At 35.8% G+C, this 25,325-nt stretch overlaps 1 protein-coding gene and 1 long non-coding RNA gene across 3 annotated transcripts; one reads left to right on the top strand and one right to left on the bottom strand.

Annotated features, from left to right (window-relative positions):
* Positions 1 to 5,221: 5,221 nt before the first annotated feature.
* On the top strand, positions 5,222 to 7,305 carry LOC108174321 (uncharacterized). The gene is made up of 3 exons (XR_003776470.2): positions 5,222 to 5,565; positions 5,970 to 6,028; positions 7,032 to 7,305. It is a non-coding gene; the product is annotated as an uncharacterized lncRNA (long non-coding RNA).
* A 10,678-nt stretch (positions 7,306 to 17,983) lies between these two features.
* On the bottom strand, positions 17,984 to 24,992 carry LOC114827570 (upstream activation factor subunit spp27-like). 2 transcript variants are annotated; one of them, XM_029109623.2, is made up of 8 exons: positions 24,433 to 24,992; positions 22,453 to 22,555; positions 22,170 to 22,344; positions 21,189 to 21,339; positions 20,549 to 20,669; positions 20,245 to 20,416; positions 19,622 to 19,675; positions 17,984 to 18,318 (listed from the first exon to the last, which is right to left on the bottom strand). In XM_029109623.2, the coding sequence occupies exons 1-8, from the start codon at positions 24,750 to 24,752 to the stop codon at positions 18,311 to 18,313; spliced, it is 1,104 nt and encodes a 367-aa protein (XP_028965456.1). In that variant the 5' UTR covers positions 24,753 to 24,992; the 3' UTR covers positions 17,984 to 18,310. The 2 variants fall into 2 exon arrangements, with proteins under 2 accessions (XP_028965456.1, XP_028965455.1); XM_029109622.2 differs by having other exon boundaries at positions 17,984 to 18,238.
* Positions 24,993 to 25,325: the final 333 nt, after the last annotated feature.

The following is a 25,325-nucleotide window of genomic DNA, read 5'->3' as shown; positions in this document are numbered from 1 at the left end:
ATGAACTTATATTTATAAGTAGTGGAGGTTGCTAGTTACGATCGTGTTAAGTAAATTCCTGCCAGGAGTATCATGTTGTTTATAGTTACGGGTGCCATGTCAATACTTATGATTTTCATAGAACTTAATGATCTTTGATATGTATCTTTATTATGCAGTTCATGTAGGGAACTTGATAAGAATAATTTGGTTGCATTGCTGAGTCCAATTCAATGAATTTAAAAAAATCTAATGGTTAATTTGTGTAGTTCACGGTTAACTTGTGGCATTGTCATTCATGGTTTATAGGAAGAATAACTGAAAATCAATTTGTATGCATATGTGTCGTGTGGAGAAAGACCCTCTAGCTAGCCTTTCACCCAATTTTCATCCAAATTCACTTTATTTCTACAATTTATTTGTTTTAGTTTAAAATTCGTCCAAACAAATCCCCCTTTAGTATTTCGTGTCAATTTACTTCAATTTTCGTCCAAATCACCCTTTAGTTCCTGTTTTGAGTCAATTTGTTTGTTTTGTTCTGTTTGGAGTCAATCTGGTCAGTTTTGAGTCACTAGAATCTAGTTTTGTGTTTTTGAGTTAAATTTGTGTAGATTAGCATCCCTCCTAAACCCCGACCTAAAATGATCCCTACTTACACATACTACAACTGTCAAAAAGAGGGTTTAAGTTTGTATGCTATTTTATATTACATCATAGATCCATAGGTAAATGAAAAGCCTTACCATAAACAAGCCGAAACGGAGACATTCCAATCGGACCTTTAAATGTTGTTTTGTGCGCCCATAGAGCATCGCTTAATTTCAAACTCTAGTCTTTATGATTGGAGCTAACTATTTTCTCAAGAATGCGCTTTATTTCTCGATTAGAGACTTCAACCTACCCAGATGTCTAGGATGATAGAGTAGCAATACGATGGGTAATCCCATACTTTGCCAACAATGCAGCAAATGGCCTGTTCACAAAGTGCTTCCCCATCACTTAGAATTACATGCGGAACTATGGAAAGTTACCCCTTGAAGGAATTTCAGAATAACTAATTCTTGATTAGCTGGTGCTGCGATTGCCTCAGCCCATTTGGAAACATACTCAATAGCCACTAAAATGTATTAATTGCCATGAGACGTTAGGCATGGTCCCATGAAACCAATACCCCAAATCAAATAATTTAACAACTGAAATACTTTGATGTGGCATCTTATTTTGTTTGAACTGACTTCCCACTCTTTGACAACGATCATAAGATTTACACCAATTATGAGCATCCTTGAAAAGAGAAGGCCAAAACAAGTTACTTTGCAAAATTTTACCTGCTGACCTTTTAGGTCCAAAATGTCCCTAACAGGCATAATGTTGTGCAAATTTTAAAACACTTTCTTACTCTTCTTCCAGAATACACCTACGAATAACTTGGTATGAATAGTGCTTGTATAAATACATTTTATCCCAAAAATAATACTTTGCATTAGCCAAAAAAATTCTTTTTCTACTGGCAAGTAAAATCTAGATAAATTAACTCTCTAGCCAAATAATTAACTAAATTCAAAAACCATGGTGAACTGTTATGGATGGCAAATAGTTATTCATCTAGAAAACTTTCTTTTAATAGCAGCGAATCCTCTTCTGTAGAAATTGGAAGATCAGCCTTGACAAATGATCAGCCACAACATTTTCACTATCATTTTCATCCCTCATTTCTATGTCAAACTCTTAAAGTAGAAGAACCCAATGGATTAAATGAGGTTTGGCATCTTTTTTAGACAACAAATACTGTAAAGGTGCATGATCTACATAGATAATCACCTTAGCCCCAACCAAATAAGAATGAAATTTCTCTAATGCAAACACAATTGTCAACAATTCTCTCTCAGTGGTTGTATAGTTTAGCTATGCATCATTGATGGTCCAACAAGCATAAAAATAACCTAGGGAAGCTTATCTTTTCGCTGTCCAAGAACTGCCCCAATTGCATAATCTGATTCATCACACATCAAGTCAAATGGTAAACTCCAGTCAAGGGTGACAATAATGGGTGCTATAGAGAGGATTGTCTTTAACTTGTTGAATGCCTTTATACAAGCCTCATGAAAAACAAAAGGAGCATTATTAGCCAATAAACCACTCAAAGGCCAACCAATCTTGGAGAAATCCTTGATAAACCTTCTATAAAACCTAGCATGACCAATAAAAGATCGGACACTTTTAATCGTTGTAGGCGATGGCAGCTTAGCAATGACATCAATTTTAGCCTTATCAACCTCAATACCTTTGTTAGAAATCAAGTGACCTAATACAATCCCCTGCTTAACCATGGAATAACACTTTTTACAATTCAAAATGAAACTTTTTTCAATTCAAAACCAAGTTTGTTTCAATGCATCACTCAAGAACTAGGGATAAATTCTGCAAACATTGATCAAAGGAACCTCCAAAAGAAAAAAATCATCCATAAATATACCTCAATAACTTGTTCAACCAAACCTAAAAATATGCTCATCATGCAACGTTGGAAAGTTGCAAGTGCATTGCCTAAACCGAAAGGCATCCTCTTATAGGCAAATGTGTTGAAAAGACATGTAAAGGTTGTCTTTTCTTCATCCTTGAGTGCAACTGAAATTTGATTGTAGCATGAATACTCATCTAAGAAACAATAGAAAATACGACCAGACAATCTTCTCTAACATTTGTTCAGTGAATGGTAATATAAAATTATCTTTATCTAGCACCTGCATTTGGCTTTCTATAACCAACACACATGCGCCACTTAGTAGCTAAGTGTGTAGGCACAAGTTCATTGTTATCATTCTTCACAACTGTAATTCCGGATCACTTAGGTACCAGTTGGGTTGGACTAACCCACTTGCTACTTGAAATTGGGTAGACCATCCTAGCATCCAAAAGTTTCATAACTTCATTACATACAACCTTTTTCATAATTAGATTCAATCGACGTTGAGCATCAATGGTGGGTTTCACTCCATCTTCCATCAAAATTCTATGCATGCAAATTGTTAGGTTGATCCCTTTAATGTCTCTAATAGTCTAACTTATTGCATCTTGATAACTCCTCAAAATGCGCACTTTTCTTCTATTGGTGATAAATCAGCAGCAATAATAACTGGTAGCGAAGATTCTGCACCCCAAATAAACATATTTAAGTGTTTGGGCAACACCTTTAACTCCAATTTAGGTGGTTGTACTTTAAAAAGTAACAACGGTTTTTTCAGTTCCCCCAAACTTTCAAAAACGTGCCTCCAACATAACTGGTAAAAAGGTACACTTTCCAATGCTTAAATATACTCAAAAGCCTCTTCATCTTCAGTTTCTTTATTCTCGAACCCATGCAAAACGTTCAACAACATATCAACAGTTAAACAGGGCATAATATATGCATGCATGATGACATCAAACACGTCAACTCACATACAATCTTGCAATTAGCTGGCCTTTTAGTTGCTTCAAAAAGACGGAAAACAACGGACTGATTTTGCACTCTCAGTGTAAGTATTCCAGCTTCTACATCAATCAAAGTCCGAGTTGTTGCCATGAAAGGACGCCCTAATATAATTGGTGTTTGCATATCTTCATGCATATCAAGACAACAAAACCTGCAGGAAGATAGCGATTATCCACTTTGATAATGAGATCTTCAATAATTTCCCTAGGATAAGCAACTGAATGATCTGCTAATTGCAGAATAATAGATGTAGGATTGATTTCTTCTTGTCCTAGCCACTAAAAAACAAAAAAAAAAAGACATTAAATTAATACTAGTACCTAAATCAATTAAAGCACGCTTAAAATTTGAATTTCCAATTGTGCATGAAATTATAAAACTCCCTAATTCTTTTTCTTTGGTGGCAATTTGTGCAATGAAACTGCACTGCACTGTTTGGTTAGAATCATTTTTTCAAAATCCACAAACTTCTTTTTCGTTGAGTAAACATCTTTAAAAAAACTGGGCATACAAGGGAATGTTCTTGATTGCATCAATAAACGGTAGATTAATCTAAACTTTAGCAAATGTCTTCATGAAATCCGTTAATTGTTGATCCATCGGCTTCAACCTTACGGGATATGGCATTGGGGCACAAACACATTCTGCAATTTCAGCAGTATTTTCGGACCTATCCCATAGTAATGCAAAATCTGCATAAATTTTACAAGCTGCAGAAGTTTCAAAATTTGCAGAATCTGCAAAAATACTAGAATCTATTTGTGGTTGTGTTGTTGCTGCCTGCGAATTTCCGACACCGTTTTCATCTCAGTTATCATAACTTTTCCCTTCGGATTCAAAACAGTTTAGCTAGGAAATTTACCAGATTCTCTATCTAAATACTACAACACAATCTACCCAATTTGTTGCTCCAAATTCTTTAATGTTGCATGAATATTTTGAATTTCCTAACTAGTTTGATCAAATTTTGTGTTGGTACTGTTTGCTAATTTTTCAATTGCAACCTCCCAAGCAGCTTTAGATGGTGCAGCAGGTTGTTGTATCGGCTGTTGAAATTATGGTTTAGCCTGTTGATCTCTATCACACTTGAAATTTGGATGATCTCTCTATCTCGAGTTGTAGACATTTGAATACAAATCGTTCTTTGGACACTGAAAATTATTATAGGCATCAACTTATTTCGCTGTAAACTCTGGTTATGCATCCTTATATGGGCTGTGAAATCCCTTCCTCAGAATTTCACCATTTATTACATATTTTGTAATTTAAATTTGTATTTCACGATTGCGTTATCTTTATTAGTTAATTTTAATTCCACTAATTATAAGTTTAGTAATTGATTAGTTATCGAGTTGAAAGTTTTATAATCAATCTTTATCTTTCGTTGATATTTTGAAGTTACAACTAGTGTTTTTAAATAAATCTTGAACCCACTAACGCATAGGCGAAAGCCGTTTGCGAGTCTGAATTATATCGTTATAGTTACGGACATTTGATGTGGTGAAAATATAGATTGTGGGAATTATTTTAATTTCCACTTATGGGTAAAAGGCCCCAACTTTTTTTTGATTAATGGACCAGCTACTATAAGTGGAATTGGACATTTTAGGTGGTGGAAAAAGGTTAGTTAGCAACCTAAAAAGGGGACACAGCAAATTTTTTTTTAAATGATGAGAAAGGACCAATAGGAAAAAGAGAGGTTGACATTTTCTTTTCCTATTTGGTGAACCCGTGTACACCATTAACCCTTTTTATTTTCAAACCGGCCAATTTTAGGCCAATTCCTACCATTTCTCTTCTGATTTTCCTATCTCCTTCACCTGCAACTTGCTCAACTACCTTCCTCCTTCCCTCTCTACCAAAAATTAAGGGTTTTTAAGGTCTATTTCATGTAGAACTCCATAGGAGAACCCGGGGGGTTCTCGACGACGAATTGTCATTCCAGAGAGTATCACCATTCACATCACCCTTAATCAACTTCCCTTGGACCCAAGAACAAGAACCAACTGGTGGTTGGGGCATTGGAACACCAAGGAAGCCGAATTGAAGAAGGTTTTGTTGGGTGCGAGCCAATTTGAGGGCCTTCCTGGCTAAATTGGACTCGGCCACAGGTATAAAGTTTACTCGTTGAAATCTTCATTCTTGTAAAATTTGAGAATTTTTGGAAAAAGTCAAATTTTCCGATATGTGACATTCGATTTATGAAAATGCTGTTGATTGTATATTTTATTGATAAGGTATGCCACTTGATTATTCTAACAATTGACAATCTTATCATTGAATTGAGACACAATTTTAATATGCTATTGTAGATATTGTTTAAAGACCTTAGGGACTTATAAGTGAAAATCTAGTGATTGGATTTTACGAAGCAAATGACGTAAGATCATGGACCCTACATTAGAACGACGGTTCGATTCCTCATTAAATGTTGTTATGGGAGACGAGACATATGAGAATTTTTGAGTATGTGAATTATCGAAGGAAATCTAAATGTGGACTTGTGCTTTGTTAGGCAGTGATTGAACGTGATGCCTTGACTATCGTGCTAGGGTACATTAGCACAGACTCTAGGTAAGTGACTTTAATATATGTGATATTGGTAATTACCAGGTTATCATAATTATGATCCTGTATGGATGTGAATTGGTTTTATGAATATGTTCTATTGAATTGTTATTCCAATACTTCGACATCAATTTATGTTTATGAAATGGGGTGTGGCATGTATATTGGAAATGTTGTTTGATTTGTATGATTGGCATGTTGAGATTAATGTGAGGACTAGTAATGACCGTTAACCATTATGATGGGGATTTGTTGCTTCGATATTGTATCACCTTCCACTTTGGTGATTGGTTCTAAATTTAGTAATTGTGCATAATCTCCCTTTGTTGAGTTTTTGTAAATTAAGTAGTTTGTGATTGTCTCATTTCTTTAAGCCGCAGTACATTCTGATTGTTGGTCTTCTATGATTATGTTGAGTGATGGTCCAGAATCGTATCCACTCGGATTCCGTTGAGAGATGGTCCGGAATCCCTTCTATTCCGCGATTCCGTTGAGTGATGTTCCAGAATCATATCTAAATTGGGTTTCATTTAGTTATTGTTACGTATTGTATTTATTGATTACGTTGAGTGAGGGTCCAGAATCGTATCCACTTGGATTCCGTTGAGAGATGGTCCGAAATCCCTCCAATTTCACGATTCCGTTGTGTGGTGGTCCGAGATCGTACTCACCTTGGGATTTATTGAATTTGAATTGTGATGACTTCAAAGGTGTAGGCTTCGACCAAACTGTGTCGCTCTAACTCTACTTTTCATTGTGTTGTATGAGAAGATAGTTGTGAGATGTTATTATTGGTTTCAGACGAACCGTTGGATGTCTGGGTGACTCCTTCGGGGTTTACAAAAGTTGGTATTGATTTCTTATGAATGATTTATATTCAAGATATGTAAATTGTGTTTGATGGTTGGCATTAGCATTATTAGCACATACTTGATATTATTGTCACTCTCCTAAGCTTTGCAACTTATCTAGGTTGTTGTTTGCCTGGTGCACCATTCCGATGGTGTAGGCATTGATCGTTCAGGTGACAGGTTTGAGTAGACTCCAAGAATTTTGTAGGTGGGTTAGCAGTGCAATTATCAGAAACTTGGAGCGTTAGGTTACCCTTGTTTCACTTTTGTACTTTATCTTTTGGGACTTTCTTTTGAGCACCTCATACTTGTCCTTAGTAAAGCAAAGATTATGCTTCTTTTTGGGATGTACATATTTGTAAATATTTTGTGGAGAACTTAGCCACCTTCACATTATTTTGGATTATCAGTTAAAGTATTTCATTCTGTATCTTATATCGTATTCAACGAACATTATTTTCCTTGTCACGTTTCGATTTTCGACGTATGTTGGTATCGGGACATGACATGGGCAGCTCATAAAATCATGTGTTGTCATGCTACAGATGCTGCAGGCAGCTGTTATAGGTTGTTGGACAGCAACTTGCTATCTAGAATCTAGAATTCTTTGCAAGAGCATATCAAATTTTGCATCACATTTTTTTCATCTTTTTCTCCATCTTTTTAATTTGAGCTGACACATATGGAGACCCAACAGACATCTCAAAAACGCTCCTAGATTACAGCTGCTCAACTGCCCACTGTTGTGTATTTGCTGCCATTTTTTCAAACAATAGACACGTCTCTTATGCATTTTTGTCTTTATATGATCCTCCACATAAAGTATTGACAAGAGTCTTTATTGTCATATTTAACCCTCTAAAGAATATATGCATCTGAGTAGTACCGTCAATACCCGAGTGAGGACACTTTCTGATCAACTCCTTGGATCGTTCCCAAGCTTCATGAAATTCTTCATTTCGGTTTTTTAGCAAACGATGGAATTTAAATCCTCATGTCAAAAGTCTTAGAAGCTAGATAGTACTTACTTAAGAATTTTTCACTAAGTTGGTCCCAAAAGTTCGTACCGCTATAATAAATAAAGATTTATGGATGAAGTAATTGGAGTGACAAATGGTTACGGTTCTCATGCCTACTTTACCACAGCTACCATGATCATAGCCATCCCCACTGGAATAAAAATCTTTAATTGGACAATGCTTTTAGATGGAAGTGTGAGGAGCCATCTCCTTGCTTGTTCCTTCAAAGTGCAAGGAAAAAAATGAAGCTTGATAGATTCAGTTGAAAATACCTTCACCAAAATATTCTTGCATCCCATTAAAATTTTTTAATGTGCATGTTAGGATCGTTAGCTAATAACCCATTAAAAGTAGGTAAAATATTCAACATGTGATGTTTTACTTTCGAATGTAGAACCTTCCTCGACTTCTAGATAGCTAATGCAACTTGGTATGTTAGTGGCATGAGCTGTTAATGAATTCCCCAAGGGCTGACCAACTTCTGTTATAACAAATGCCATGGTACCTTTGCAGTCCAAAGCCCCAGAAAATATAAATTGCATAAATGTCCCCTGCAGTGAAGGAACCCACTACAGATTCTACTCCATGCGCCACCTTCTTAATGATTGTTCAGGTTTTGGATCAAAAGGAATGAGATTCTACCCTGCTGAACGAGTGTTGACCATGTACAGATTCTGTAATTTGCACTGAACAGATTGCTGAAATCTACAAAAAAATAAAATAAAAAAATTATTTTTTTATGTGCAGCAATAATTAACTAAGAATTTAATTAAAACGAATTATTTTAAACAAGTCCCGGTAACGGTGCCAATTTCTTGATAGGATTTTACCACACGCACAAAATGATTAAAAACACCTATAATACTTGCAAGAGTAACAAGGATATTGTAGTATAGATGGTTCTAGTAAGGTCGTTCTCCACAAGGATTATTAAATAATTCGTACTAAACCAAATCTCAATTAATTATTTAAAAGCAAAATTTTCAGAAGATTGATTTTATGACCTAATTTACTAAAAACGAATTTAATTAAAAAGAGTAGAAAAATCTGCAGTATTAAGAAAAGAAGAGAAAAAATCTTTAGAAATCAAATTGAGAAAACACTAGGGTTTCACCGTCACCTTAATAATCCTACGCAGTTATCCCAATTATTTATGGCTTATACATGCATATTTTAAAGCTTAGGCTTTCCTAATATATGCCTACTTAGACCCCCAACATAAAGCGTTTATCAAACATGCAATCCGCTTGTGGTATTCAGATTAAATCTAAACATGCATGACTCATTAAGTTTTGTGAAAACTTTTTGAAAAACCATGCAACCCTTAAGACGTGGTATTCATCCTAAGTGAACTTGCCTATATTAACCACAAGAAGCCTTCGTCAATTTTAGGGACCGACCTCCAACCAAAATTGCATCAAATTACTTTTATAAACATCCTAATGGTCGCGAATCATCAAGACACTTAGCTAGTTTAAACCGGTGATTAATAATTCAAAAACCTGCATGCATATTATAATAAGTAAATTGAAAAGAAACTACATATTCTTGCTAAGACTCATGGCCTTACCCTAGCAAAAGAGATTAGTTATGCATATTCATAATTAAAATCAGAAGTAATTGTATTGAAATCGAAAAAGATTGAAAACACCTTGAATGTAATTCTGAAATCTCTAAGCTTTGGCCAAATTCCTCTCTCAAATATCGCATAGAGAAGAAGAATAATAAGGCCGGCCACAATGGCTTATTTATATTGCTATAATTAAATCCTCCTAGAAAAATGTCTTAGAATAAGACTAGGAAACCAAATAAAATAAAATAAATTAGGAAACATAATCTTAAATTGACTAGTAAAATTCGTCCAAAATCTGCACAGCTACATTTTGGACCCATATCTGCTCCAAAACTGACTCATAATAGCTGGATTTCAAGCTTGGAATATTTTGAACACTTCTTCAGAAGGCCACGATCCCATCAGAGGTTAACTTGGGCTCCAAAAATCGCAATTAAGCCCAAAAGTGTTACTTTCCAGAACCGCACATTGCTTCTTTATTCTATCGCCAGAAAATAACCGTTTGATAGAAAAAGCTGAAATTTTGATACAAACAAGATAAGGAACTCATGAACATCCTCCAATTCGAATCACTTCAAAATTCATCCATTTGATCATGGTTTGCTCCAGAGGAAGTCGAATGTCCTATATTAAAAATATAAAGCAAAATATCAAAACTCTACCAAAATAATTATCAAAACATATTAAGAATAGGTAAAATATGTAATATGAAATCGACTCATCAATTTGCATATTACAAGTTTTTTACTCTTCTCTATCGGTTAGATTCCTCCGGTCATTGTCTATTTATTGAATGGCTGAGGCTCTCCCTTCAACATTACTTTTCACAACCATTCTTTCTTAGCTATTCTCTTACTATTTGTTCCACCATGTCAAACCCTCAAGTCACTGCTAACACTTCTCTTACCACGAAAAGGCTTTAGAATCTATGCCAACCAATATGTCCCAAACTCGGCAAACCATTTCCCAGTGCGTCAACCTGGACAACATGTGGTTATTAGGAAAGCTAGAAGCACCTTCACGTGAAAAGAAGAATCAGTAGAGTGAACACCACTTTGTGCTCTTCGATTAATGTCGAGCACATGCAGAGTAGAGTTCTATATGAGCAAATGTTCGGACAATACTTGGATGCCCATCTCATCAAGTGGAAGCTGAGCTTACTTTGGAAAAACGAGGTGAAAAATACCTTCAACTTGGACCACTTTGGTCGTAGATGGTTTGTCTTGGAATTCACTGATGAGGATGACCTGCATCTTGTTCTCGAGAATAGACTTTGGTATGTTAAAGGCCAAATTTTCCACCTTGAGCGCTGGACTATTCAATTCTGTGATATGGGTATAATCTCCGAATTGGTGATGTGGGTTCACCTACCAAGGGTTCCGATGCAGTACAAGGAGGATAATATCTTCAAAGATATCTCACAACCAATAGGCATGATCATTAAAGTGGATGAGATCACACTTGATCTCAATGATCTTTTCGTGAAAGTTCTGATTAAGGTGGATAATAGGTTCCCTTTGAAGAGGGTACTGATCATCAGTAGGCATGAGGATAATCCCATTTTTATTAGTTATGAAACGCTGTTTGAAATCTGTTTTTACTGTGGCAGAAGAAGGATAAATGGTCAATTCTGTCAAAAAGTTGAAGATCGTTGTTTTATGATAGATAGGGTTTTTTATGATGAACCGTTAATCTACCCTGAGGATACACAGGTCGATGAGGATATTAAGTCAAATCTCCATAAGGATGCCATGCTTTGTTTCCTATTTGCTGTCAATGTGGAGGAGGAAAACACGGAAATTGAAGAGCTTGGGCAAAGAGTGGAAGATGATGCTTACGATGATGAACGATGGACAACTGTAATCCCAAGGTGCAAAGGAAGGTGGACAAGTGAAAAAAATGAGAAGTAATGAGGGATGTCAAAACTTATAAGGAGGTAGTGAAAGGATCGAAACACAAATGGATTCCTAAGGTAGATTTGTTGCAGGACTGGAGAACAACGAACGTCAGCAAGCGAGGTTTAGTGTCCTGAGTGATGATTCCTCTGGAGTTAGCACTCTCTTAGGTAATTTACTCAGTATTAGAATGCTAATGGAAGATGGATAAATTCCAGTTCAAGCTCTTTTTAAGGTTTGAATGATATGAGCTCTCTGTGTATAATTCTGACCCTGTTAGCCGGACTAGTGGTCTCTATCTTTATTGGAACTCTTTGATTTTATCAATTATCGTATTGTCTCTAGCAGGATGAAGCCAGAGATTGTATGAATGGGGCATCCCCAAACAACAAAGTTACAATTAAAAAGCTAAAAAATTTACTAAACGAACACTTATATATTAATCTATAAAGTTTTTCATACAAAACACTTAGAATCATTGTTGGCTAAGTTAGTCATATTGATATTAAGATAAATGCTAAGGAAACTCTCTCAAAGTGGGACTCTCCATGGAGCCTCATATTTTTTGCACAATGTTTAATTATATTGGTACGGGGATTGTGCTAAAAACATAAGGTGGCAAAAAGTCCATGGAGACTTTCGGAAGAGTCTCCTTAGCATTTCCCTTGATACCAATTAGCATATAGGGTTTAATTTTTATTTTAATTAGGGTTGGTCATTGAGATGCAAAATTGTACAATTTTTCTGTACCCAAAAAAAAAATTGGGTGGGGGCATCCTCTAGGCCTATAGTGGCTCCGTCTTTGATCTCTAGTTCTCGTTACATTTGTTATGTAGTTAAGATGTCAGTCTTGATCAATTATAGATTATTACTTTTCTGTATATGCTCCCTTAAAGGAATCTGCAAACAGATTTATGAGAGGAAATTTTGATGCTTAACCCTATCCATAAACCCTAGTGATTTGAAAGCCCCTGCTCCTGATGGACTCCAAGCAAGCTTCTACCAAGGCTGTTGGGAAGTAGTCAAGGAGTCTGTTATAAATCATATTAATATAGCCCTCATCACCAATGTGAAAAAATTAGAAACTGTGAGTAATTGTAGACCTATTTGTCTCTGTAAAGTAAGCTACAAGATTATTATAAGGGAACTTTAACGAAAAGCGCCTGGTACTGTTCACTTTAACGAAAAACCACATTTTTACACTAAAAAGTCAATCCTGGTACTATTCACTTTACCCTTTATTTTGTCCTTATCATTAAAACTCAAAGTTTTCAAGCCCTTTTCATTAGTTTTCCTTTATTATAAATGTCATCATTAAAAGGTTAAAGCCTTTATTAGACCATTGCATTTCAATGAACCAAGGTGCCTTTGCCCCTAGTACAATGTTTTGATTGCCCATGAGATATTCTCTAGCTTCAAGGGACAAAAATAAGAAGGAAAGACTGGGGTTATGACCATCAAATTAGACTTGGAAAAAGCTTATGATTTGTTAACCTGGGATTTCATCAAGTATGTTCTCTTAAGGTTTGGCTTTCATTTTAAATGGGTGGGGAGCTTTAATGAAAAAGGTTTGAGTCAACATTTTCTTAACGAAAAACCATCTATGACTTTTATTTAATAAAAAAGGCTTGAAATTTAATGAAAAATGACAAAAGTTACATAAAACAAGCCAAAATCAATTAAATCCCACAGGCTGAAACAAAGCCCAACATGCAGCATTAAATCTTTCTTCCAGGTTTGCCCCTGACAGAAGTCAACCCACTTCTTATAATACAACTTCACATTATTTACGAAATTACCATTAAGCCCATAAAGCCAACTAAAACCAAAATTAATTTAATTTTTAATTTTTTTCCAGCAGCAAACCATTCTCCCAATTAAAACCCATGTCATTGCACTTCCATTTTTCCTCTCTCGCATCCACCATCCCTACTTCCATTTTTCCTCTCCACATTTCCCACAAACTAAAAATATTACTTTTCAAATTCAATTTAATAAACAAGAAACTTATCCCATTTGAAGCTTTCAATAGTCTAGACCTCCCATGGAAGGAGTAGATTTTGCGTCAGGATGCAAGAAGGGTGTAGAGGAGCAGGTCACCCTGGAAAAGAATACAAGGAGGGAGATAGTTGTGTGGAGGAAACTGGCATTTGGTTGGTGGAAGGTTAATTATGCTGATCCATAGAGAGAAGAGACGGCGATTAGTGGTACGGGTTGGGTGATTAAAAACAACAGTGGTTGGTTCCAATTGGGAGGAGGTCGTGGTAGAGTGAGGGCAACCTCTAGTTTAGCCATCGAATCTATGGTGATGAGGGAGGCCTTATGGGCCTACATTGAGAAGGGAGCAAGTAATTGTGGAGTCTGACTCCCTTAACCTCATCTTCTGACTCCTTAACCTCATCTTTGTGCTAAATGGTAAAGAAATATATGATGCTACCATTGAAAGTTTAATCGGGCGAGGATCCTCATTCCAAAATTATAACCTTCATCCCCAATTATTAGTCCGTTATTATTATTTTAATTATTAATTTATTAGCACTATAATCAGGCCTGTAAATATATGTGCATCCACCATAAAATACCATATCAAAATCGTGTTGAAATTCTTATTGAAATAATATAATCAAAGTAAGATAATATAAATTTCATTTAAGTTATTTACAAAGAGTCAGTTTGAGATTGTTGTGGGTTTAAAAAAGTTACCACTAGTCATTATTTCTTAAACGGAATACTAACTATTTCTAAAAATGAAAACGAGTAGTACATTATTTCTGAAACTGAAACAGTACTACACTATTTATGAAACTGAACACGAGTACTACACTATTTCTAAATTGAACACGGGTAGCACACTCATTCTGAAACTAAACACGAATATTACACTATTTTTAAAACTGAACACGAATACTACACTATTTCTAAAACTGAACACAAGTATCACATTATTTATGAAACTGAACATAGGTACCACACTATTTATGAAACTGACCGCAGGTACTACACTATTTCTGAAACTAAATAGGGGTATTATACTATTTATGAAACCTACTATTTATGAAACTGAACTCGAGTAATATACTATTTATGAAACCTACTATTTATGAAACTGAACTCGAGTAATATACTATTTCTGAAACTGAATATTGGTACTATCAATATAAAATGTATGCACTAATGCACATAAAAATCAAAGTTATAATAACATGAACCTCCTCTCTTGGCAACTTCAACCAAAACTTCAAACAACCAGAAACAAAAATTTCAAAACCAAACTATTATAAGAGTTGAGAAAACTATCTTGTAATCGGTGACACCACCTAATAAGTACATAATGGGCAGATTGTACTATATAAACACAGGATAATTTTATCTATCGCATCATTAAGACCTTTAAAATAATATATTTGTTGCCCGTAATTTTCACTTACAAATAAACATTATACAACTAAACGCAATGACATTAGCAAGACAAACCGAAGTTAACTGAAGGTCTAAACTCGAAATAATAAGAAATATCCAAACCAAAGCTTAAAGAATAATATTTATTTGGTTAAAGTTTCACTCAAGCTTGACAGAATATATAAAATCAAGCAAAAGCTTTGTCACCCTAATGCATGTAAACTCAAAACTTCGATTTCGATAACTCGAAAGGCTGCAAATAGAGAGACAAAAAAAAAATGCATAGCCGTGCTGCACACAAATAGCCAGTATTCTAAAAATCGGCCTAGGCGCTGGACGGTGGGCTTCCGTGGCGATTTTGGGCAAAACGTTCAAGAAATCTGAGAGGATCTAGGCGGCCGCCTAGGCAGTGCTAGGCGGAGCTAGGCGGCCCTCGTCTTTTGGCTCTGCGGCTGTGCAAACTGACCCGTTGATCTCTATACGAGGACATCAACAACATGATGGAGGAGTACGACCGCATTGCACATAATCAAAACTCAAAGTCAGTGCGGCTCCGCCTCTTTCCCAGAACTTCTATGCATGAAAACGAAGAATTACCATGGTGGCTTAGAGGGAGTGATAGAGGGAGATGTGGTGTGCGGATGAGAGATGGGAGGGTTTGAGTGGTTTTGATTTGTTGTTTTCAAGAAGAGAAGAAGATGGAGGGTTGAAGAGAAGAAGATAGAGGGTTCTCTTGGTAACAGTTAGAGGGAAATGTGCAGATGAGAGATGGAGTGTTGGAATTATTGTGATTTGTTGTTTTCAAGGAGAGAAGAAGATAGAAGGTTGAAGAGAAAAAGATAGAGACTAGACTAGGCAGTAGGGAAAATCGGGAAAGTAGAAAAAATGCATAGTTTTGTGTGAAAGTCCCTCTTAATAAAAAAAAACATAAATAATAATTACCTAATATCAACTAATAAATATATTAGATAAATTTTTTGTTCTGTTTTGAAAACAACTTTATATTATATTCTTACAATATAATATTTTTTTTTTTCTTTTGAAGATCAGACTATATTATATTTTGCATTGTATATGTATATCTTTCCAAAAATAAAGTATTACTCAATGTTTATTTATCTATTATATAATAAATTTAACTAATTTATACGATATATATTATTATTTTATTCAAATCCGCATAGACCGCCTAGGCGTCCGCCTAGACCCCGCCTAGTCGCCTAAGCGCTAGGCCCTTGCTTGCCGCCTGACTAGAGCCTAACGTTTTTTTAGAACCTTGCTCAAGGCAATTTTGAGATAATAGTTCGCAACCAAAGGCAAAGCTAATAAGGTTTTCTAAAATTTCAATTAATTTTGGTGGCCATAGGAAAGATTGATGAACTTTAGATATTGATGGTGGACTAACATATATAAGAGAAATAATAATAATCACTAAAACAAGCTATGCTCTTAAACCTGACGAGGTCTTCTCGAAATGTGGTTCTAGTTCAACCATGGATCCGTCCACCCGTCCATATAGCAATATAGCATCCTGCGGGATCTGAAATACAACGTCATCATCGACAGGTGAAAGCTTGTGGATATCGGAAAATTGAGTTTGATCTTGAGGTTGCCGGATATGGTGGATGCGAGTGCTTTGGAAGACATGGATGGCTTTTGTGGTTGCAGAGACGGTGGGTTTATGAGGTACTGAGATGACGTCGTGGCGGACATGGAGGAGGAGGAGGAGGAGGAGGAGGAGGAGGAAGAGTGCAGGCAAGGAGAGAGGAGACGATCTCCAGATGAGAAGAACACACGTGATGGAAACAGAGAACATAAACGGCCAATACTGACGATAGGGTAAAATTGGAAGCTCAATAAATTACTTATTTGGGCCAGGCTTTATTGGGCTAGTTTGATATTGTGTTTTGTTCTAACCATTAAGTAAAGTTATTACATGGTTTTTTATTAAAATTCAAAGTATTGAAGTCATTTTCATTAGTTTTCCTTTAATTTTATCATAAGCAAGGTATTAAACAAGGAGATCTTCCCTTTCCTTATATTTTCATTCTTTGTACGGAACCTTTAATTAGACATATGAATGCTTTGACAAGGTCTTCTAAGAATCATGTGGGTCTACTAACCTCTCCTAGTGGTTTTAAAATCTCGAACCTAGTGTTTGCAGACGAATGTTTGTTATTTGCTAAAGCCACAAGCAAAGCAGCTAAAGCAGCCAGGAACATTTTAGGGGTGCTTAACTCTTTTGCAAGAGCCTCAGCCGAAATGATGGCCCTCACTTGTCTCCTCCCTTTAATCCCAATTTTCCTTTTTCTTTTTCTTCTTGTTTGGTTAGATAGAATAGATCCTGCTACATGTGTTGTCAGATGGATTGAGCCATCTAAGTGAAGAGGGGGGGTGGTTTGATGAGTTAGGTGAGGGAGAAAATCGAACACGAGATCACCAAAAAAAGTGGCAGCTACATAGGTTGCTTTTTAGAAATTTTGATTTTGGAGAGAGAGGAAATCGAACACAAGGTCACGGAATATAACAAAGGCATCATCATGCCTCCAGTCTCAGCATGTCACGATGTATAGCTGCTGCTGCGCAATTTTGTGTTAGGGCCTAGGATTCTATCCGGATTCTCTTTGGGATGATTCTAGGGATCAATTCATTTTATCCGTTCAACAGTCATTCTACGACCAGAAATCACTTTGAACTTTTTATTTAAAATTGAACACAAACAGTACCTAATAAAAGCTAACCGCACGATGTACGATAAACGGCTAAAATGAACTGATCCCTAGGATCCTCACAAAGAGGATTCGGAGAAGATCATCACAAAGAGGATCCGTAGAGGATCCTCATCTAGCCTCAACTATGCACCAAACATTTTACAAATACATATCATCCTCGCACCCACGTCAATCGAACATGAACCTCTTCCAACCAATTTGTGACGACTGCAACTAGACCAAAAGCTAGTTGGTATATATTCTACGCGCACATAGGCAGGAAAATCAGCAAAAAAATGAAACTACATGCCAGAAAAACATATTTCTTTCGCCAACAATTGAACAGCTGCTGCAAGACAATAACAAGGACTAAAGTTCCTTTCTATCCACCTTCAGTTTCAACTTCTATGATAAACCATTGAAACTCTTTAGAAACGGAGAAAGAGCCCGAAAAGTTAAGCTGTAAACATATGAAAAGAAACTGCAAGGGGGTGCATAGCAAGCAAGAACAAGTTTACCAAAACTTGTATTTCCATTGCTTGAAGATGTTAGGAGCATAAGAACTACAAAACTACAGAAACGATAACTAGTGTAAAAATGCCCACTTTCAATTGGGCTCAAAGTATTTACACTTCATCATCAATCCGTCCTGTCTTGATGAAAATGAGTAGTCAGTACCTCTGAGATTGAGAAGCCAATGGAAGAGTCGACCTCATAAAGTTCTTTTAGCTTATCATCACAAATGGTACTCTGCTTATCAGTCGGATCCTTCAAGGGGGGCGAAACAGCCAAAAAAGTAGGTATGAGATCAAAAATTCAGCACCAAGATACAGTGGGACTTCAAGGAACTGGGAAAAGGGTGGAACGGCAATAAGCAAAAAAGTTAACAAGCTCTATCATGCTCTAAATGTTGGACTGACAAATTCAATGACAGACACAATACTACTAGGCGAGGCATCAATTTTGTATTCTAAAATCTAGAGTGGAACATGACACCGATATTTGACCAAAAAGAGAAATGTGATGTGATGCTGTCCTTGTGCAAGGGTACTTATAAATAGTATTACAAATTAACAACTATCAAGAACAAGAAAAAAAAAATGGGACATAAGGGAAATTCACAACATCGACAATTGGATACCAGTGTTTTGAGGTTTGACCTTTAGAGAGTTTAAAGCTAACAATGGCACAAATCAAGGGTTATACCTCACGCTTTTCACAAGCTCTAGTTGATTATGTTCCTCAGCCTAACTCGATATTCAGAACTTTCATTCACCACATCACAGTAGCCTTGCATTATACTCAGTCTCCGAATATCTTGGTACTAATTATGCAATGACTCTGTGTACCAACCTCAACGATAATCAACTATGATTCAAGAAAAAGTTGCAAGATAAACACTTGATATATTAACCAACCATTTTCTAGCTGCAAGGTCTATGGTGTAATCACAAAAGCATTCTAAAATCATTTGCAGTGACAGGACATAAACAGCGAGCATACTTGAGCTGAGCCTGATGCCACATAATCTTTAATTTCTCAAGCAATCGCTAGCAAGAAAATTAAGCCTTTTAATGTCTATGAACTCAAGGGAGCAAAATAAGCAACATCTATGAAAAATTTTTAAATTGTTATTTTAATTTATTCGGGCAGCGGTTCATTTCTCACGGCTTGGGATATTTCATATATAATATAAGAGGTCATATCCAGGTGACTAACAAAACTTAAATTATATGATGTTAAGATCTTGAAAGCATAGGTTTGAAAAGGAACATTGCTGTACCTGTAAATCATTTTTTATGTACTCCTACAGTCTCTTACAGAGAACCCGTGAAAACAAATTTTCCCAGGTACTAACGAATTTCACAAGAGCATTCAGAAGTGGCAGGGGAGAAAGAAGACCAGAACCACCTTTCTTCACCGGTTTTTCGTTTTTCTTGGGGTAAACTAAATCTAAATATTAAAATGGTACTGAGACTATGTTATTAACAAGTTCATAACTTAGAGCACCTTGATTCATTTCTTAACATCTTATTTGGAGACATTATGACAGTACCAGCATGCAAGATGTGGAATGAATGCCTAAATGAACGATAATTTTGCAACCCAACAAAGTTCGATAAACTGAAGACCTGAATTTATTTATCTCACCTTCTTCTTCCTCCTCTTCAGACTGGTTTTCCTTTTGTGAAGCGTCGTCTCGAGCTGCCAGATTTACAAGTAATACAGTTTGTCAAACTACCGAAGCAGATACCATGATATTTGTCAAAACTTCGACACGAGACTATGTATTCTATGGCAACATAGCATATAGATAGAATGGTGTAGACCAGATAACTGAATGCATTTCCTGAGAAAATTCATCACTTTAATCACTTGACATATAAACAAACACAAAGCAGCCCTACATGGATAATGGCACACTTTAAAACATGTTAAGTACTCATTCGAAGATGAATGTGCAACCCTAGGTGAAATGTAGGCAATGCTCTTGCTATGTTTCATTCCATCCAACATATGTGGGAGAGGAATCACAATAATTAAGTAATTCATCCCTTCAACACTTTCCTACCAAGCAATTTATATATCATGAATCATGATCCATATGCACAAAACATGGAAATGAATGCGCAAAAAGAATCATATCCAATAAACTGTTCCCCACTCTACACAGTGCAATTTGATTCATCTGTGCTGAAACTGCAGGATTTATGACAATCAAACGTCCTGAACTGCAAATGTGTGGGAAAATGCTTATTTTTTAAGATGTATACCTTCTTCATTTAAGGGCAATATGTGCTTGGACAGAGCTTTATTCATTTGAAACATATTGATGCAATCAACATCAAAAAGGGCACGCAATGACTCATCACATATTATATCTCGTTTGTTCTTTGGATCTTGCAAATTGTTCTCCCGGATATAAATCCAAAGTTTCTTCACGACCTAATTCATAAAAGAATGGAATGGGTGAGGAATAAGTTTTGACATCATACTTTCAACAAATCCCAACTGGCTAAATAAAAGAAATTTCCCTCTCTTTGTCAAAGTGATTTCTTGAAAATTTAAAATTAATACCTCTGTTCTGGCCAATGCTGACACTCCAGTGAACTTTTGAAGTTCTGGAGAAAGGCTGCATAATTTGGTAAATCCACCACCACCTCCCCTTTTCTTGACTTCTTTATCCACTTTAGTAGACCTACTTGATAACACTCCATTAGAACAAATAAACACCAGCACCTCAGAACCAGGGTATTTTGCCCCAACGGCCATAGATGGTCATACGAATATAAAATAGATTACTATGGACCCCAGTATATATTGATTATGCAATAAACAGTAAACGACCACTTTTTTTCAAGAGCGGGGAGGGGGAAGTTAGGCGATATTCAAAGCATCACAAGTAAAAACTGTGTGGATGTTATCTTTTAAGAAAGTAAATAAGACGATAAGTGAATTCATTGATTGGGCTTAAAAATTACAGTTTTGGATCTCCAAGAATTCTGTTTTGCCTGGTTCTGTAAATAAATAACAAATAAATCATAATTTAATCTCGACATGTCTTCAAGTTACAGGATTAAACTTTCAAATTCTGACCATGGATAATAGATAAATTAAAAAAAAAAAAAAAAAAAAAAAAACAGTGGAAACAATGAGAAGGTCAACGAAACCAGAAACCTAAACGCAAAACGGTAGGATTTGAAATTAAAAACCCAACCTTCGTTTCTTGCTTTCTTTTCTTCTACCACCTCTTTCTACCTCCACCTCCTCATTTTCCTCCACCTCTTCTTCCTCCTGTTCAGCTACATTACTTCCTTCAGAGACAGAATGATCACTTTCTTCCACTTTCTTCTTTTTCTTTACAGGTTCTGAGTTACACCATGTTATGGTGTTAAGATCTCAAATAAATACTATAACATGCAACTTCAGGTGACAGTAGTCAAGGTAAATGATAAGGAGCATTATAGATACCATTACATGAAATACAGCAATGACGCCAATTGGAAGACTCTTTGTGACGGATGAAGTTGTAAAAAATAAAAAATACCCCAAGTATTAACACACTGAAAAAGAGATTAGCTTATGAGATACAGAAAGTCAAAATAACCCAGAAAAGAAAAATAGAAATCGTTGTTTTAAAATTAAAAAAAAAAGCACAAATTTAAAGAATCATGTTTTTCTTTATGCTTTGTAGCAAAATGCTATTTGTTATATTTAATACTTTACTTTCCGAAGAGAGAACAGAAATTAGTGTGAATATGCCTTCTGATTGGTGAAGAAACCAATCGCATGAACAAAGTACACTGTAAGTGTATGTTTCCACATAACAAATTCACTGTAAGGTATGTTTCCATCCTATAATAGCCAATCGCATGAACAAATGATTAGTAACATTGCCTGTCCTCTGTGACTTTACAGTAGAAAATAGAATGTGCTTATAAGAATTTCTGTTCTTTATTTTCACTTTGTGCACGTTTAAGTGTAGTGGAGTTCAAACGCATGTCAAGCAGCAGCATATAGCATGTACATCAAACAAAGTGGAACGTACAAATGAAAAGTACATATATTATTGAGCACTAATCCATATGAAAACATACAGGGTACTAAAATAACATAAACGAGTAAAATAATGAACAACAACAATTGGGTCAATATACGAGTGTCATCAGAAAAATGAGAGAGAGAATTTTGGACATACCATCTTCCCCGCTAAGCGGCCATATATGCTTGGAGAGGACTTTATTCATTTGAAACATATTAATAGAATTAACACGGAAAAGGGAATGTAGTGATTCATCACATCTAATATTTCTCCTATTTTTTGGGTCCTGCAAATCCTTTTCCCGGATATAGGCCCAAATTCTCCTGACCACCTAAGAATGAAAGAGGGAGAATAAGTATGACTTCTTGGTTACAAATCTCCGTCCAAATGAAAGACGCATTGACAAGTAAACAATAAAAAATTGCTTAACAAATTATACCTCTGTTCTTGCCATTTCGGGCTCCCCAACAAATTCTTGAAGTTGTGGAGACAAGCTACATATTTTATTGAAGCCACCTCTTTTGACGACACCTTTATCCACCCTATTTGGAAATATAACATAGCTTAGAAAAGCTAGAGCCCAGCACAAATACATATTTCCAGAGCAGCATATATCATATACTCTATATTGTGGGTAAAAGTAACCAAATACAGAAAAAAGTAGATACATTAGGTCCGAGTGGTAAAAATGATAGCAGACTAGCAAGAAATAAAACATATTAAAGATAGAAGAAAAGAAAGATCTGTGAATGGTTAAGAATTCGTTCTTTATACTCTAAAGGTTATTACGTTCTTTGTGTCTGATTGTTTTGTGTACAAAAAAGGGGGAACATAACAATAAATACTAACGCATTCTTCTAGAATCAATTTAAACAAATCCTCGTCCCCGAAGTTTTCAAAGATAACGCCTTACTCTGAGAAATTTTACAATCATATTACAATAAGCTTATAATTGAATGCAACTTAAACAATCCTTAAAGCTCTCTCAAGATATATGCTTTACTTAGGAGAGAAGGCATGTTAGCCATCCAAGTGTAGTCAGTATATGAGTTTTCCCAATATGGCACATTATCCTTCACTTGTCAGTTTAGTCATGATATGAGCTTCATTCCGTTCTTATAATGTTCTAAACAAATAAAACTTACGTGAAACAGAAGTAACAACAGAATTCTAATGCATACAAGTAATAACATTGTAAAAGGGGCTTACAATAACTAAGGTGGACTTTAAGGGCCATATGTCTAGATACAAATTCACTTAGAACTCAATGTGATTATTAAGGGATGCCAGGAATCCGAACTGACAACTTTGGCATTTTCTATTCACTGTCAACAAGTACACTTGCATATACAACACTACTACACATTGACGTCTCATGTACTCCCAAACCATATCTAAGTATACTACAGCTTAAAACTGGTATACCCAAAAATATTAGGAGCCTTTTCAGTTCCAGAATGAGACAGAAAGACGGACTGCTGTCAGCCTCATTTTGCAACCAGTGCCAAAAGCCTCAGTATTTGATAATTCAATGAGCTTTGAGATTTTAGATGATGCACCACACCAGTGTGGACATGTAGAAACACCGAAAAACATTCATTGTTTAAACAGCCACTAAAGAACTATATGCTAACCACTGGTGGAGCCAGTGAGGGCTCAGGAGGATCACTTGACCCTTTTCACTTGCAAAAAAATTGTTATATGATTGTTTGTATTTGGTTTTTTTATATCAAAATCTTTGAAGGTTTTGACCCTTCCGGTCCATTGAAAACATGATAATTTGATTCTTTGACCCGTATCCTCACCTCAGAGATATAGCTCATGAATGAATTTTACCATTTTGTATTTTTTTTTCGTTTCTATTGTGTCAACAATCACTGATTAGCTAATCACCTTATACAAATCATGTCTAATCATGTCATATTAGAAATGTAGAAGTTAATATACAATAATACATTTAAAATCGTCTTTAACGAGTTTTCGAACTATGATTTTGGGTTATTATACAAGCTTTTATAAAAAAAAAATTCGTTTTCACTTTAAACTTAGAGATGTTTAAGGTTGACCTCATAGTAGAATTTCTGGTTTTGCCACTGACGCTAACATAAAAAGTGCAATACAGACAATGTTGATATAGTTTAACACAACAAAAAGACATCAACTTTCATAAAAATTCTCAGCCATCCAATAGATAAAAGCAATAAAAACCGCCGTTTGGCGCAGATAATTCTCAGAAATATCGACACAATGTGGGTGGGACCCAATCCGAATAAAGAAAAAATTTATCTCATAAGCTCACAACAATTAAATTTCGTGACTACCCACCAACCCAATTTTCCCAGCAGCCAAACACTAATTAAAGAAAATCCAAAAATGCAGTTTTAAAAAAAAAAAAAAGAGTAATAAAAAAATAACTCACGTTTTTCTCCTTTTCCTTTTGCTTCCCTTCTCTTCCCCTTCCTCCTCCTCTTCTTCTTCGTCTTCTTCCTTAACGTGGTCGTTTTGTTTTGCATTCTCTGAGGCTTCACCGACCTCCTGCTCTGCTTCTTCGTCTTGGGGTTCGGTCTGGGTCTCGAGGTAAATGTCAATTTGGTCCCGGATAAACTTTTTCCGGTCCGACAGATCAACTCCGAAATCGGCTTCGAGTTGCCGGCGAACGCTGCCGGCGGTGGCCGTGTCGAGGTCCGAAGTGCCGAGGATTTCTCTGAGCCGGGTCAGGAGTTCCGAGTCTGATACCATTTTTCCTGGGCCTTTGAATTAACCGGTATTTCGGCAGGGATTGGAGTTTAGGGAGAGGAGAGAGAAAGGAAATGGCGTCTCATGCAAGTGATACCTGTGAAGAAGGAGAAATAAGGAGACGGGTAATGGTGGCGTGTGGACGGGTGAAGGGTATTTCTGGGATTTGAAATTTTGTCTTTGCTTTGCTGGGTCTAAATTCTTCACACTAGTATCTACATTCTACACCTTGGTTGGTTACCTCCTCCATTTTGTACTTAACAAATTATTTTACGATAAAGTAAATAAACTTAAAATTTTGACAAAAATTAGAATTCTATAGATTGACATGTACCAATATTTTTTTTATTTATAAAAAATTGAAATTTAGAATTTTCGCGTGGAAAAAAACATTTAGAATTTGAAACCTCCAATTTTCAAGTTTAAATCACATGTTAAACTAATCTAGTTTAATATAAAAGGGAAAGATTATTGTTTAAAGTTGTCTCGTATAAATGTTATACGCTTAAACGATAAATTTAAGGAATATGTAATTGGGAGAATGTGATATAAAAAAGTTAGATTCATGAGATCATT

Source organism: Malus domestica, chromosome 10 (assembly GCF_042453785.1).
Source record: "Malus domestica chromosome 10, GDT2T_hap1".
Classification (NCBI taxonomy): domain Eukaryota; kingdom Viridiplantae; phylum Streptophyta; class Magnoliopsida; order Rosales; family Rosaceae; genus Malus; species Malus domestica.
The sequence above is the reverse complement of the archived record's forward strand: the minus strand, read 5'-3'. Positions and strand labels throughout refer to the sequence as shown.

What these genes read in the sequence shown, in the direction of transcription:
- LOC114827570 (XM_029109622.2), bottom strand. Translation starts at nt 24,752, where the DNA reads ATGGTATCAGACTCGGAACTCCTGACCCGGCTCAGAGAAATCCTCGGC. An exon ending in GCCGCTTAGCGGGGAAGATG is followed by an intron (nt 21,340 to 22,169) that starts GTATGTCCAAAA and finishes GGTGTAACTCAG; the next exon opens with AACCTGTAAAGAAAAAGAAG. An exon ending in ATTGCCCTTAAATGAAGAAG is followed by an intron (nt 19,676 to 20,244) that starts GTATACATCTTA and finishes TAAATCTGGCAG; the next exon opens with CTCGAGACGACGCTTCACAA.